Source organism: Phalacrocorax aristotelis, chromosome 4 (genome assembly GCF_949628215.1).
Source record: "Phalacrocorax aristotelis chromosome 4, bGulAri2.1, whole genome shotgun sequence".
Lineage (NCBI taxonomy): Eukaryota > Metazoa > Chordata > Aves > Suliformes > Phalacrocoracidae > Phalacrocorax > Phalacrocorax aristotelis.
The window spans coordinates 44,187,821-44,203,755 of NC_134279.1; the positions used below are offsets into that span (position 1 = coordinate 44,187,821).

The 15,935-nt window shown below is 35.4% G+C and overlaps 1 protein-coding gene across 2 annotated transcripts in view; it reads right to left on the reverse strand.

The window, feature by feature from the left end:
- Window positions 1–1,252: 1,252 nt before the first annotated feature.
- The window catches only part of GPM6A (glycoprotein M6A), a 129,278-nt gene continuing 114,595 nt past the window's right edge, over window positions 1,253–15,935 (reverse strand). For both annotated transcript variants that reach the window (XM_075091163.1, XM_075091164.1), the window contains exons 4-7: window positions 14,562–14,715; window positions 12,311–12,387; window positions 10,989–11,054; window positions 1,253–3,535 (exon numbers count right to left, since the gene is read on the reverse strand). In XM_075091163.1, coding sequence (XP_074947264.1) covers window positions 3,383–3,535; window positions 10,989–11,054; window positions 12,311–12,387; window positions 14,562–14,715 — 450 coding nt within the window. In that variant the 3' untranslated portion in view covers window positions 1,253–3,382. The remainder of the gene's footprint in view (window positions 3,536–10,988; window positions 11,055–12,310; window positions 12,388–14,561; window positions 14,716–15,935) is intronic.

The window sequence follows — 15,935 nt, forward strand, 5'->3', positions numbered from 1 at the left end:
GGAATTTTCATTGAACTACACCCTTCTGTGCAGCAAAAAACTGCACCAGAGATACTGAGTCACAATTGGTTTTCTTGTTTCTGAAAAGCCCAGTTGTCACAGGTTCAGGCTAAGCACAGAAGAGTCTGTAGAAATCAAGATCCATGCAACCTACCTCAGGATAAATCAGCTTAGGCTGTCAACAAACAGAGAAGAGTCTGCAATAAACCAAATATGCATCAACGTTGAAGTGAATCAGTTATGACTGATGTGTTGTGGGAAGCTCCTCTACTCCCTCGGCTTGTGCTGCTGATGAAAAATTGTTTGCCATTACAGCACGTGTTCTCACCGAGAGCACACAAACTGCTATGTAACAGCTAGTTAACTGAGAAACAAACACATTGTGAAACTGTATTTTAATTAATTTTCCTTAGTGATATCACATTAATTGGCACAGCTATAGATTTCTCTTAACCATTTAAATTATTTTACATGCACATAAGAAATGTAGTATTGCTATCAAGGTTTTAAAGCATGAACTCCAAGTATCAGTATCCTCAGCAGCATTCAAACTTACATCAGACCAGCTTCTGTTGAGCTTTTTCCAATGACACCACAGTAATGTGAACCTTGCCCAGTTGTTCTCTTGAGTAATATGTTAAAAATATAGCAAGAATGGCTCATGCTACCTTGCTCTTCCTAGACTTTGAAATTCTGCTCTTAGAAATTATTTTACTCTCTTAGGATATATAATTTCTGATACTAAATGTTGTTTAAGTGACATATTTGAAGTAATCTGCACATGGGCAGTGACCAGTGTTAATTCAGTGGAACAAACTACCCAAAACTGAGGCACAATTTCTAACCATGGGAAGGCTGCACACTGTGCTTTTACCTGTGTGTGATTTGGAAAGATACAGCCAGAGGAAACTGTGTCATGAAAGGGGATAAGAATACCACTCCTTAGAGTTTGGATACTTTTTTTTAAATTATTCATTGTATAAGAATATTTTGTCACAGATTTAGCAAAGACATATTCTATAATTAATATAACATCTCCAGATTATTATTCTTTAAATGTTACTCTTTGTTCTCATAATTTCTGCTAAAAGCACTATCTCCTTGAACATCTTAGGGTAGGTTGTGCAAAAAATGCATAGCATTGAGAACAGTCCTCCAATAGGATGGACAATTGAAAGAAAAAGCTTCTTCCATTTCTGGTTATAATGATTTGTCCTGTATAGGCAAAGAAAAAATGACGCAACACAACCAATTAATAAGTACACAAAGTACACAAGTGTGTTTATTACATTTTTGCAAGCACTTTGTTCTACATTTCAAAAACGCCACCATCAAGCTGTTGGCACATTTATGTACAAAACAGATTAATCGTAATGCCTGCTACAAAGCATTCTTTGTGAAAATACAAACTCTAATACCAGAGAAGAGCCAAAAGCATTAACATCATTACATGAGTTTAAAAGACATAGTTTTAAAAATCAGCACAAACGTTTTAAGACACAAAACTGAAACACTACAATATAGAATCCAAAAGAGGTTCCTAATACTTTTTGCAGAACTGTAATACCGGTACTGCACATTATCAGAAAACTGTTGACCCCGAAGGACAGCCTAAGTTATAAAAAAAAACCAAAAAAACCAAACAAAAAGTAAAAAAAAACCCTCCAAAACAAAAACAACAAAAAAAAACCCACAACCAAAAAAGCAAACAAGCAAAACATAAGAAAAAGAAAAAATCAATCAACTAATACTACTTAATGCATTATCATGCCACAAATAACTATAGTATTACCCTCTACTTACTACAAGAATTGTTAAAAATTACTGATGATGCATGACTAGTAATAGTACAAAGAAGAGTTTTACTCAAGAAGTTTTATTAGAAATGCACTTACACTGAGAGAGAATTCACAATGGTCCAATAAGTGCGCAAAACTACCTAAGATTTTTAACACTGACAAAAATTTCTTGTCAGGCTACATCACTTTAAGAGACACTTTACAGCATTCTTGTAGCATTAGAAATAGGCAAAAAAAGAAAACTCCACCAAATTTGGTCCAATAATACTGACTTTTCTTAAATAGGGTTTTTGTTTTGTTTTTGATACAGGTAATTCTTTTGAATTAAGATGACCTATCTTTCTGATAACATTTTCCTATTAAAATAAAGGTTCAAATATATTACTACACTTTCAAATAATAAGCTCTGTAGCGGTCTTTCACCTTACTTTAACGTAATACAGGTAAACCAATATGTATAGGAAAGCTAGAAGCCAAGCTATAACATTTATGGAAGTCTCCTTTAATATATCTTTTACAGTTCAGACAGGTGCAATCCATTTAAATTTTTAAAGCAGGTAAAAAGACATCTGACTCCTACGGTCAACTGTATTTTTGATATATTACTTTCATAAATGTAGCTAAGCAGTAATTTCTTACATCATCACATGAACAGCTCCAATTTAGCATAACCATCATTGAATTAAAGAGAGATCATTCTGTAAAAAACTATGGATAACTATATCACTTAATTAACAATTGTCTATATACTGTAACTCTTTAACAGGTAGCCGTGGTATTGAATTCCTTCAAAAGGCAAGTGGCCATGCATTGTTAGCACCACGGTCTGCATGCTCACAATACAAACAGGAATTATCACCCATGGAACTTGGAACAGGAGAATATTCTTTAAAAACATCAATAATAATACAATGTTAACAAAGATAAGAAGCACTTTTTTTCCTTTTTTTTTTTCTTTTTTCTTTTTTCTCTTTTTTTTTCTTTTTTTTTTTACCCACTATTACAAATTTAGAAATTGCACCTTTGATTGTTTAAAACGTTCTTAGGACCTTCATTCAAGTTGATCAGGGTCCATCTGGCACGTTTTCCAAATATAAAGGAAAGTCATCAGAGTGTTTTCTTTATATATTGTACATCATGTACAATGGTCCCTTTGAAGTATACCTGTAGTTAAAGTAGTTATTGAACTCAAAACTAAAAAGTATAAAAAGCTACTTTTTTTTCCCAAAAACATATAAGAAACAATGCAAAAGGTGTTATGCATAACACATACAAAGTGATTAAAAAAATCAAACACATATTTGTATTTGACAATAGTTTAGTAACCTGGATCTAACAGAACTAATTAGCTTAAAAGGAGTCAGGAAAGGCTATTTAGGAGCTTTGTGGTAGAGAATGGTCACACAAAGTAAGAACTAACTAAGAAACCAAGTGCTAGACTACCAAGAATTGTACATGGGTGATATGTAAGTCACCCAAACTATCTTTTGTGAGAAGCACTTTCAATTGTTTTTAAAATGGTTGGATGAACTTTAGTTACACAACAAAGCATTCACATGTTAGAAAGTAAGACAAGCTTTCTTTTATGTGTAAGCATTGAGCCGCTCTTTAGAGCGAGTAGAATGAATATCATGAAGCTCTTGCTCCTCCTTTGATTTAATATCCTCATATTTTTGCATTCTGCAAGCATCTTTCACATAGGCCCAGTTGGCAGACAAGACCATGAGATAATGGACCTGTAGGAGAGACAACACGGAGTTAGAAACCAACAGAACTAGTCAGAATAGAGCAAGTTCAAACTTAAAAACTATAGCATAGAGACTGGGTTTTCATCAGAAGGAACTAAGCATTGTTAGGTCAAAAAGTAGTACAGCAATACGACGTGAAGTTCAAGCTTGAGCTTGGACTCAAATTACTCAGCTCACAGCTGTTACTGTTACCGTGTCTAGCAGGTTTTAGCAATGGCTATAAAAAACATTAAAAGAAATGAAAAATCAACAAATCATCCCTGCTTTACTATGTCAGCTAGTCTGCGAATCTATGTGGAAAAATGCCTTCTGGTTATTTCTTGTAGACTTTTCCCCATTGGATCACTATTTGTTAAAGCGGTGCTTAAGATAGAAATATGCCATAGACACATCTGTAGTCTTACAATTACATATCTAATATGATTACAGAAAGATTTGCTTTTCCTTTCTTGTTAAAGTTAGCATTAGATTTCCATTTAGTCATGATTTTTTCCTTTCATCTACAATTCTAGCCATTTTGTCAAAACCAGTTAATTTGGGAAAAATCTGTCAAAAATTGAAAAATACATTCAGCTAGGCAAAATGTGACAAAATATAGTTACAAATAAACTTGAGGTCTTAAGAGGGTGCATGCCTGTTACCATTTAATGTAGTTATTTTATTTCACTGCTATATTAGTGATACCACAACTTATTTATGTAATTCTTTAAAATGCATAGAAAACAGAAACGGTGATTTGTATGATTTTGAAAGACTGCTTCTGTATACATCTTGAATGGAGCAGAAACAATGTTCATGTTCCATGTACATTTTTGCAAATGTAAAAATACATTTATTTGTTTATATATTTATTTATTTAAAAACAGAATTGAGAGCTTTCCAAGTGTTCCATCAAAAGAAAAAAATATTATCTGAGAAGAAGGGGAAAATAACACAAAGCCTGTGATTACTACACAACTTATTGGTGGGTTTTGGATATGGGACCTGACTCACTTGAGCCAATACAAATCACTGGATGAGCTCTGATGAGATGCTCCCAAAGAGCTTGGTTTATTTATGTTAGCACAGGGGGAGGACAGAATGTCTCTGAATGCATCTGAGGATTAAACACCAGTTAAAGGATATTGGCAGTATTGTCGCATGGACAAAAATTTTTCATGTGGCTTTGAATAAATTTAATCTGAAAGGCATCCAAAATAGAAAAACTACACCTGCAAATGTTTTCCATTACAAATAAGGGATGTAAAACACCCTAATTTACTTTGAGAGGGAGCTTAGTGGATTATAGGAATCACTGGTAGAGCTACCAGTGACTGAGCTTAACCACCAGTAGATGTCCAGTCTTGTGAATAGTGGCAATGAATGATCAAAGAAGTGATAAATTCTAACATGATGCCAATACAAGGAATGAAGCTGACGCCTCCAAGGAACTGCTGCCAAAAATACTTTATTCAAAACTCTTCCTTCAGAGGCAGTCACATGGTATCTGCGTTCAGTCCCTTTTGGAGTTAGTTTGCTTAGTCTTCACACTTGTGGCCATCAACAGTCTACTTTGGCAGCCTGCCAGAGCAAAGAACTGCTCTCCTGTCCACTTCATCTTCCCAGGTCTAGGCCTTTCAAGACATTGGCAGACTTTGAAAGTTTTCCTTTTGAAGATGGACCTCAAATGTCCTACCTTCAGTCTGCTGGACCTGCTTGGAGGGAGCCTCTGACCTTCTCAAAACTTGTTCCCCTCTCACCTTAGGACATGCTTTGTTGGCTCTCTCTTCAGCCAGAAGATAAAAATGTTCAGTTACAGTATTTGTTCTAGGGCTCTCTGGACATTTATTCCTCCCCTAGCAGGTTTTCTGATACATTCTGATGAAAACATCTACTTATGATAATCAGCCTCAGAAGCCACAGCTAGTTTCCTGAAATAAAAAAAATTCCACCCCCCCTAGGAAATCAAGAAACTAAACTAGGATTCAATTAGTGGAAAATGGAATAAAGTAATCTTAAAAACACCTTGAGATTAAGCAAATTCTCCTGTTTGTATGGGACTGCTGTATATAAATGAGTATCTTATATTCATACTAAATGAACTAAACCAATTTAATATGTTCTTTCTTTTTTGGAAATGCCAATGTTGGCTTTTTCCACAAATGTTTGGTGGCAATTGTTGCCGATTAGTGCAGGCTAATGTACGTTTCTTAATCTGGATGATTAAGATCAAGGAAAGCATTCTGAAACCCTTCAAAGGGCCAGTTATTTTCGGTGTCTTTTTTGTCCTGGTAGTTTATGGAAGCTTTCACCCAGTTAAGCCCTATCTGAAGAACACAGTTTGAGTTGAGGAGCCACGAAACAGGAAGAAGTGTTCAGAGTATCTTTCCTCTAGGAAAAAAGAGTACAGATAGCAGTATTTCTACAAATCTTAAGGAGTTTCTTAATATCTACAGTACAATACTAGCAGCACAACCTGTGATGATAGCGCAAGTGCTGGAGATGGCAGCATGTACTCTGTTACTCTGGGACACTTTCTCATCATAATTTAGCACACAGGAAAAAGAAACGCTCTGTATCTAACTCAGCTGTTCCAAAAGCTTTCACCATGAGTAGTCTCTGGATCAGGCATTTCGATCAAATGAGACACTAATGCTGAATTGCCATTGCACTGAACTAAATGCCTTAAATTTCCTCTACAGTAAAACTCTTGAGAAAGATCAAAGGAAAGAGGTTTGTAATCATAATAATTCTGTCATCTCAGACAATTACAATTTGCATCCACTGAAAACACCAGTGCTGGTCCTTTGAGTGTAAGATTTCAATTAGAAAATGAAATCTGAATCTTAAACAGATTGTAGACATGAGAATCCTAGAACTGGGGGTATTTGAGCAGTGTACTTGCATCTTCCTGACCTTTTAAAACCCATCTGCCAGAAAACCTTGCAACTGAAGAATATGTGATGAAAATGGGACCATATAGGCACATTCCTTATCCTCACAAAGTATTTGGTAATGACGCAGTAAGAGACAAATATAAACCTATTGTCTTGCAGTTTCACTTGACATTTTTCTTCTGCTAAAAAAATAGACAAACTATTCTGAAGGTACATTGGCCACAGTCTGACCTTCACTGAACTCCCATTCTTCACCCATCTCTTCCTTAAAAAGTTACAGAACCAAACCTCTGGCATAACTGTTGAAAACTCTTGGAGTTCACATTCACTACAAGTAGGATGACTTTCCTGGAAGCAGCTACTTTAGCTTATAAAATTAATATAAACTCAAATACATACCCATATTATATAATGACATATATGTTTAACAGTCCCACCACCTTTGTTTTTTTTGTTTAGCACCAAGTTCCTAGATAACACACTAAGAAGGTCATCTCTAAGAGACTGCCTAATTGCATTTCACTCTTCCATGGCCCAAAGAGCCTGAAGCCAGTGCGGCCCTGTCAAGGCTTACTCAAATTGAAGCAGGGCTGCTGCCACAGTCTGCCTTAGGATGTTTTGATTACAGACATATGCAAGAGAGTGCAGGATCTTTCCATACTCTGTGAAGCATTCCTGTTTAGATTTCTTCATATGGTGAAAGTATGCTTCAGTCTTTCAAAACTGTAGAATTGCATCTAGGCTAGGAAGGGATTTAGTTTTGTTTTGGTTTTGTTTTCCTTTTGGGACATGTCATTATCTTAGCAGGGTGGGAGTCTAAATAACTTTTGTTCCTCCTTTACATGCATCTAGTATCCTGCAGAAGAACACAATACTACTGGGGGAGAGAAACTAGACCACTTACACGTTTCCCCTGTTCTTCTTTCAGGAGAACTGATTGCATCTCCATCTTACAAGACATAACGTCTGTGGAAGTTCAGGCAGAAGAGTACTGCTCACTTGGTAACTTTTGAGAAGGCAAACAGTATCATGTAATTCAGTTTTGCTGTAGTGGTTTTGGGAAAACAGCACAGGCAGGATGCTTGCTAGCCTTTGGGATAGCAGAGTTTACATTTAAACAACTTTGTGTCTTCTGTTTTTATCTGACACAACACTGAAAACAGTAAAACTAATATATATTACGTCAATGATTATTTCTGTATCAATATATTAACCATTCAGGCATAAGAAAGAATGGTAACGCTCAGAATCATACATAATCCAAATTAAGTATTATTCAAAATCCTGGCTATTTTTTTCTGTGCTCAAGACTCACAAAAAGCATCTACAACATAAATAATTCTACTAAGTACTACTAGATAATTCTACTAGGTAAAGTTTTCCCTGACATATACTGTAAAAAATACACGAGTTTTTCTATAAATCAATCCTAACTTGTAGGCCGATTTTCTTTCTGAACCTCAAAACACTGTTGTCCTTTGGAGATTAAAGAGGTAGCTAGTGAATTGTGAAAAAAAATTTCTAACATTCATATACAAATCTGAGACCAAGAGAGAAATTAAAGTAGTAGATATGGGAAAATTATGACTTGTGACCAAATGGGTTTGCAAGCATTTATAAATAATTTTTTTGTGGTTTTTGCAAAAAATGACTACACTTTTCTAAAATGTTTTTTAAAAGTACATATTAATGAAAAGTATCCTGGTGACAGGTGGTCTTAGTGTTTCTGAACAAGCTTATTTCTTTGGTGAATTTCATGACAAATATTGACATTAAAAGAGTTAAAGAAATATGCATATATTAAATAATCTGGCTCTTGCAAATATTCACAAATTCAGAAGTAATGATAGAGTGGAGTATATCAGTGTCATGACTTAAAATGTAATCTAAAAGAGCAGATTTTACCAGTTCAGTTAACCAGCAGTCTCATTGATGATGCACTACTATTACTGGCTGGTAACAAATACAAAATACTTACTACTTTAGTCAGATAGATTATTCTAGTTTAAAGTAACTGTTTGCAAGAAATCTTTTAAAAGTGCAGTAAATTCATAAGCTTTCTCTTTTGTAAAGGACTGGTATTTTAATCTCATCTTCTGTTAAGAAGTCTTTTTAAATTTCACTAATATGGAGATCTGCTACTCTTGTGGATATATACAAAGACTAATTTCATTAAATCCTATTTGTGATTATTCTTGCAAAAGCATATATAGGGAAGGGCACTGGTCCTCCAGTGACTTAAATGGCTTCTTCACACTTTGTTCCTCACCCTAGCCCATTGCTGATATCTTACCACCCTCTTCTAATTTGAGTGTAGGCTCTGGGGAAAAAAAAGACTCTTTCTTCCTTCTGTATGACATATTTAGGACGCAAAATTCATTTCCCTTCCCAAAATTACTTCTCCCTTGGGAAAGCAAATGTCCCTTAAAGAAAGAGAACCTGTAATATCTGCTTGTCCAACCACAAAATTCTGAACTTTCCCTCAGTCTTGTCATTGGTCTTTGAGCTACTCAGTCAAGTGTGAAGCACATCGCTCAACCTATAAATAGGGTCTGGTATGCTGGTTTTAAAAATTACCACCATCAGAGTGGAATGTGCTAGTCTTAACCAGGAACCTAACATCACCGTGGTTGGTTAAAAACAAATAATTTAATTACAAAATTGAAATATAGGACATACAGTTGCAAACATTTCATAAAGTGTACATTCACCAGCATTTGGACAATAAAAAATTTACTAACACTTAGATCCTAACATTTATTTCTGTTGAAACAGCTGGAGTGTTATCATGCCTGCTCTGTGCAGTCACAAAATCCAATAAAAAGCATAGTTGGGGTTTGGGTAACCCTTCAAAAATGTGTGAATAAATGTAAGCCATCAAAGTGAATTCCTAGTGGATTAGTGCTTGGTGTAACACATCTATGGCATCTTTGATATGGTACTGTGAGCTTTGAAGGGTTTTTTTTAAACTTTGTTGAAAGTATCATGTATTTAAACTACGTGGCTCAATGTACCTACTTAATTTGCTTCCACTGAAGATGTGTTTGTTTTCACTGAAATCTTTTGGTAGTTATTTTGTTTCAAAACTCTTCTTTGAAATGCTGAATTGTTATCTGAACAAATTAGCCATTGATAATTACTGATAATTACTGGTCTCTTCTCCCAGGTTACTATCGATAGAAAGAGAGGAAATGGCTTCAAGCTGCATCAGGGGAGGTTTAGATTGGATATTAGAAAAAATTTCTTCACTGCAAGAGTGGTCAGGCATTGGAATGGGCTGCCCAGAGAGGTGGTGGAATCACCATTCCTGGAGGTATTTGAAAGACATGTAGATGTGGCACTTCAGGGCACGGTTTAGGAGACATGGTACCGTTGGGTTGACGGTTGGACTTGATAATGTTAGAGATTTTTTCCAACCTTAACGATTCTATGATTCTGTGAATATACTTCAAAACAATAATGCACTAGAGAACTATATCTCTTGGATATACTTTCCTAACACTAATAAATATATTATAATAATTGATATTTGGTCACCATTTTTTTCAGCTGGAAGCAGAAAAGTCTCCATTTGGAAAATGAATTAAATTATTAAGATTAATTATATTCTACTATTATTATTTGTGGTCTTGAAACAAAACTTACATTGAAAGTACCTATCTTTCATTTAGCTCTCTCTACTGTGTTGGCAGGGTGTCATGTAACACAGGAAAAATGGCAGAGAAGAACAAAAAAAAATCACTAATGCAACAGGAATACTAGCTTCATCAAATATTCTCTGTTTCTCCTTTTTTTCTGTAATTCTAAGGAGAACAAAAATTTATGGTCCTAGGATTCAATGAAAAATAACTAGTAGCAATGGTAACAGTAATCACCATCAATAACACTTTTCTTATGGAATGCATCAGTACCAAGGAACAGTCATTTTTCATCTTGTATTCCAGTGTGTATCATACAAGCCTACACTGGTTCAGAATCCTCACTCCAAAAATTTCTTTATGTTTAAGCAGACACAACAGACAAAAGGCAGAAGAGCAGAGCCCTAGTTCATACACTTTTTTTTTCATTGGAACATTCTCATTGGGAAAATGTCATCAAATTCAAAGTAACCTTCCTTATAAATAAAGCAAAAATTAGTCCTGACAAAAAAACTGATGCATTCACATATATGCACAGAAACAACAAGAAGAGTCTGCTCCTAAAATAGCAGCATGACAAGCCTGTGAATACCCAGAAAAGCATAGACCATAAAAGGATACTACTATGGTCATGAGACAAATGTGAGTTCAGACTCTTGTCTGAACACAGTACGAGAATAGTAAAAATTCTTAGCATATACTCAAATGTCATCTTTTTTATTCAAACAAGTAATCATTATATTATATTTCAAAAGGAATCCATCAACATGTTTTAAAAAAAGATGAGGGAATATTGAATTACAGAATTATATTTTAGTAATAGCATTGAGTGATAATATGGAAATTGAATAACCAATACTAAGTAACAACCAGAATGTGTTAGCAATTCACATTGACGAAGGAAGTACACAGGGTTGGGTAGCTTACCATAGCAATGACTGCCGCTCCAGCTCCAGCAAGTGCCACAATGAACAAGTGGAATGTCATGTTTAGCTGCAAAGGGGAACAAATAAAGGGACTTTCAAGGTAGTACACTAAGCAGAAACTGAACAAAAAAGTCTGAATAATGTAGAGCAAATAACTACCTACCTGCTACCACCCTTCTACAAAAGCAATGATTACTACTACTTTTCCCAAAAGATTTACATCACTACATGACATTGTGCTTGTGCCTGTTTTGTTACGATACTCATATCAGGCATAAAGCATAATTCTATTTTAAAATATTGTATTTAAATTATAAAATATTAAAATCCCAATTATTTAAAAATAAACAGTCCAGCACTTTTTTTTTTAACAGTTACAATACTACCTTACAAGATCTGTAAATATCTGCAGTGGCAGAGACAGCCTAAGAAAACCCCATTTCCCTTATTAGCTGTAGATTTCCATCCTCATATGTTGATTTACTTCCAAATTTGCCAATAAAATTTGTTCACCAGGTTACTTAAATAATCCAAGTTAACTGTCTTCCTCACCTCATCCCAAACCAAATGATTACATTAGTTTTTAATTTCAGTGATCTTGTTTACACAGCAGCCTGAGTGTTGACTGCACAGCAAGGGTTGCATTTTCTTAGATAGTTTTGGTATAAAGGCAGATTGTGTACCTTCAGTCTAAGAAGATTTATTCAAACATAGTACAAACTAGTGAAACATGTAGCAAAGAACCCTCTGACTTCAAAGGGAACAAGATTTTAGCCTCTCTGTTTTAGATGTAATTTTGTTTCTCCTATCTTCATCCCTGATCATTAAAAACAAAACCAAAAACCTCAGCTGCACTGAAATAGATGTCCTTTGCCTAAGGGAAAACTACAAAGAAAAATGTAGTAGGAGTTATTATCCTAACACACTGAAAGATTTGGTCAAACCCATTTGAAATCTTTACTCTCCTGTCACAATAGTAATCATAAGATCTTCAAAGAGTGATTTTTTATATAGACTTATTCACTGTTCAGCAAGTGCATTAGCTTTCAAAAACATCTCAGTAAAAATATACACGACAATGGAATTCTTAAAAAAAACACAAGTGTATTTACAAAACAAATGGCTGGAGAAATTGCACTGACAAAATTTGGTACATGGTAAAAGACTAGAAAAAGTTCTCGCTGACTGTATTTTCCACTGGGGTTTTATTTCATCACCATAGCCAGAATTAGAGCATTAAGAATAAGAAGAAAATACACATCAGTTACTTTCTGCTATAACACATATTATGAATTTGCCAAAAATATTATCACATTTATTCACCTCATTAGAGTCACACATCTTGATGAAACTTTCTGATGTGGTGCAAACCTTCTTTTCCTCTCCAATAGTTACAATACCTGGAGCAGAATAAATATTCACAGCATTTAGTATTCCTAATACATGGCAGCTTACTTCATATGAGCCAGAAAAGCTAAGAACTACAAATTCTTGCCTTATTTGTGAACACTTTTAACAACAAAATCAATTTTTGTTGATGACCAGGTGGATGGAGCATCTCCTCTATGAGGACAGCCTGAGAGAGATGAGGTTGTTTAGCCTAGAGAAGAGAAGGCTATAGAGACACTTTACAGTGGCCTTCCAGTACTTCAAAGGGGCCTACAGGAAAGTTGGGGAAAGGACTCTTTTTCAAGGAGTGTAGGAATAGAACAAGGGGTAACAGTTTTAAACTGAAAGAGGGTAGACTTAGATTAGATGTCACAAAGAAATTATTTACCATAAAGGCGGTGAGGCACTGGGACAGGTTGCCCAGAGAAATTGTGGATGCACTCTCCCTGGAAGTGTTCAAGGCCAGGTTGGATGGGCCTTTGAGCAACCTGGTCTAGTGGACGGTGTCCAGCCTGGGGCAGGAGGGTTGGAACCAGATGATCTTTAAGGACCCTTCCAACCCAAACCAGTCTATGATTTGTGATAATTTCAGTCATCACAAAATTAACACATAATCTATTTAGTAAAAGCCCTATTAGGAAACATGCAGGTAATAATTTTTCAGCCATTTTTGAAAGCATATTCATTCCAGATTTTGATCAGCACAATAATTAAACCACCAGAAAAGTATTTACAACCAGTACATACACTTACCATATTGTTCGCAAACATTCTCTACCCTCACGTGGAGAAATGTGCTATATAATGTTTTCAGATATGTTGATTTGGTACGGAGCTTCTTTCACAAGTTATGAAAAAGCATTACCCAAATGTATACTTTATTGTAAGAATAGTTTCTCGATCAGGAAGAATAACTAGTGTCTGCTATATTGTTTCCTTTAGCTAATGTCCAGATGCTAAATAAAAGACTAGCTTGAAGAAAACTGCTATAATTCAGTTATCATGAAAAATGGTACTGTTCTTTCCTATTAGTAATCAGCAGTTTTTACACTGAATTTACAGAAAATAAATACATTCACAGAATACAAATGTTATATGTTAGTATTCTATGCACATTTTAAATAGAATTAATAATAAAAATTAAGCATAAATATTAGCAAAATAAAAGGTAATAGAAAGAAGAATTAATACTCTTGTTGAGATCTGTACAGATAATTGCTTTTTCAACTTAGCTGTCATGCTGGGGGTGGGGAGGAATCAATAAATTAAAGAATTTCCCCCCCCCTCGTGAAAACAAGAATGGAAATATTTTGTTTCAGCTTAAGTGAAATGTTTAATATGAACCAAACTGCTTAATTCCCAAAGAGTACAGCAGGTTTTTTATGTATCAAAATAACGATTAGAAATACACTGCAGTTTTATATTAGGCCAAGGCAAAAGTAAGACTCGGGAAACTGCCAGATGAGAGCATAATTACCCAAAGCTTTGTGGGATGAGAAACCAGCAAGGCCAAGACATCTGGATTCAAATCAGTCTTGTGGCAAAAAGGAATTGAATTATCATCACCAACACAAGAATTCTCAGGCTTTTGAAGATTTCAGAGACCCTTTTTGTCCAAATTTCCCATCTCTCTAAAACACATGTATGTGTATACCCCCATTTTCTCCTAACCTCTACAGTTCAGGCTTTAGCCCCGCTCTCTCCACCAGCATCTTAGAGTGTTACTATTTGTATTGTCACTCTTCATCAAAATTTTTGCAAGCATTGAATCTTGCCCTATCCCAATTCACCTCTAGGCTTTGCAGAGACAGATGATAATCTAGGATCTCCCATCTCCAAATCAGTGTCTCACCACAAGATTAAAGAGTTATTCTCCAGATAATTGACTAATTAAGCATTTTAGACAAGTTCCAGCAATTCCAAAAGAAGAGACTGAGCAGAAGCCCCAGGCCAAATTTTCCGTACTCTGGGAGAATGAACAATGTTGATTCAATTTTGTCAGGCCTGGAAATGCAGTGCATCTCTAATTCACTGCCTTGGCTGGCAGGTAAAAGGATAGAAAGAGATGCTTAACAGTTGTTTCAGAAACACTGAAACAATTTGTTTCAGGAGCAAGGAAAAAAAGCAACGTGATGCTTTCTTTTGTGAAATCTTCCTTTATCTTTAGTGCTTTTCATTCACATACCATACTGGCGAAGATCCAAGCAGAGATTAGCTCCATCCACTACAGTGGCATTTCGGCAAATGGTCCACAGATTGAAGTACATGTAAACAGGCAGAGAAGTGAAAGCTGTAACGCCAAGCCAGGCCAACATAAAGATGTATGTCAGCATAATAAACTGCAGTAAAAAGGGGAAAAACAAAACCAGTGGTAAGTCAGAACTTAACTTATACTCCATTGGAAAAAGGGAACCGCAAAGAAGTAACAAATGCATTTCTGACTGGTTTTGTCTGTTTCTGCTGTATTTAAATTACAGTTTTGGTCTGATAATCAGTTCATGATCTGGTCAAAGTGCTTGATGGAGTACTAACATGATGTTTCTGAAGAACAAGCATCTATGCTTCCAAAAGTGCAAGCTTACTCCACATTCCAGTCACTCTTGGGCCTATGATTGATACAAAACACCACATCAGAAGTACAGAGCGCTGTGTACTTTGTGAAGTATGTCTCTCACTCTCTCCCATCACTACTACTCCACAGTTAAGACAAGAGGCAACATGGCTGTTCTTTTCACTATCAGTCATGATGCAAAAATTTAGAATGAAACACTATCGGCTTTGCTTGCTTTTGCTTTTAAAATCTGGGTCTTAATAAAAACGAGGCATTATCCGTGGCTGCCACAGAAGCTCACTGGCAAATCCATTTTGCATTGAACTAATAGTCAAAATATTTGCCATTTTGAAACTGTATTGAGCCATATTTGGAGCCTACGTACAAGGGCATTCATCATTCAGAACAACTTAGGGTGCTTATCCGTATTAATATTAAATTACTCATTAAATTATATGCTTTGTAACATGTATTCTCCAAAGGCTACATGTTTTGGTATTTTTATCCATGAGCCTCAAGAGTATAGCAACCTGCTTGTAGGAGGCATTGAACAATACTTGCCTTCAGGGCTGGTAGTTATGCTGGCACACCCAACTTCTGTAAATATGCAAGCATGTTACTTTACTACTCTTCTGCTAACCTGAGACAACTAGCAGACACATTAATCAATAACAGATTACCTTTTAATTTTATGCTGTGGAAAGGATATGAAGGTGCTACATGGTTAAATGTGGAACGTAAAACAGCCTCTAAATGTTGAATCCAAATAGCCTCAAGATTCGATGGCTTCAGAAATGCTGATGTGTCTAAACACATTACTGAAACAAAAAAATTTCAGCACACTAACATTTTTGTAGCTGCTTACCACAGTAAAACATTGACTCTGAGAATAAGAAATAAGAGCTATTTTTGAAAGCTGAATAAGCTGGTCCACGTTCTGCTTAAAATTAAATCTTAAAGAGTAAATAAGTGGAAAATGGAAAATATTTTCTAGTTAATTTCTAATGT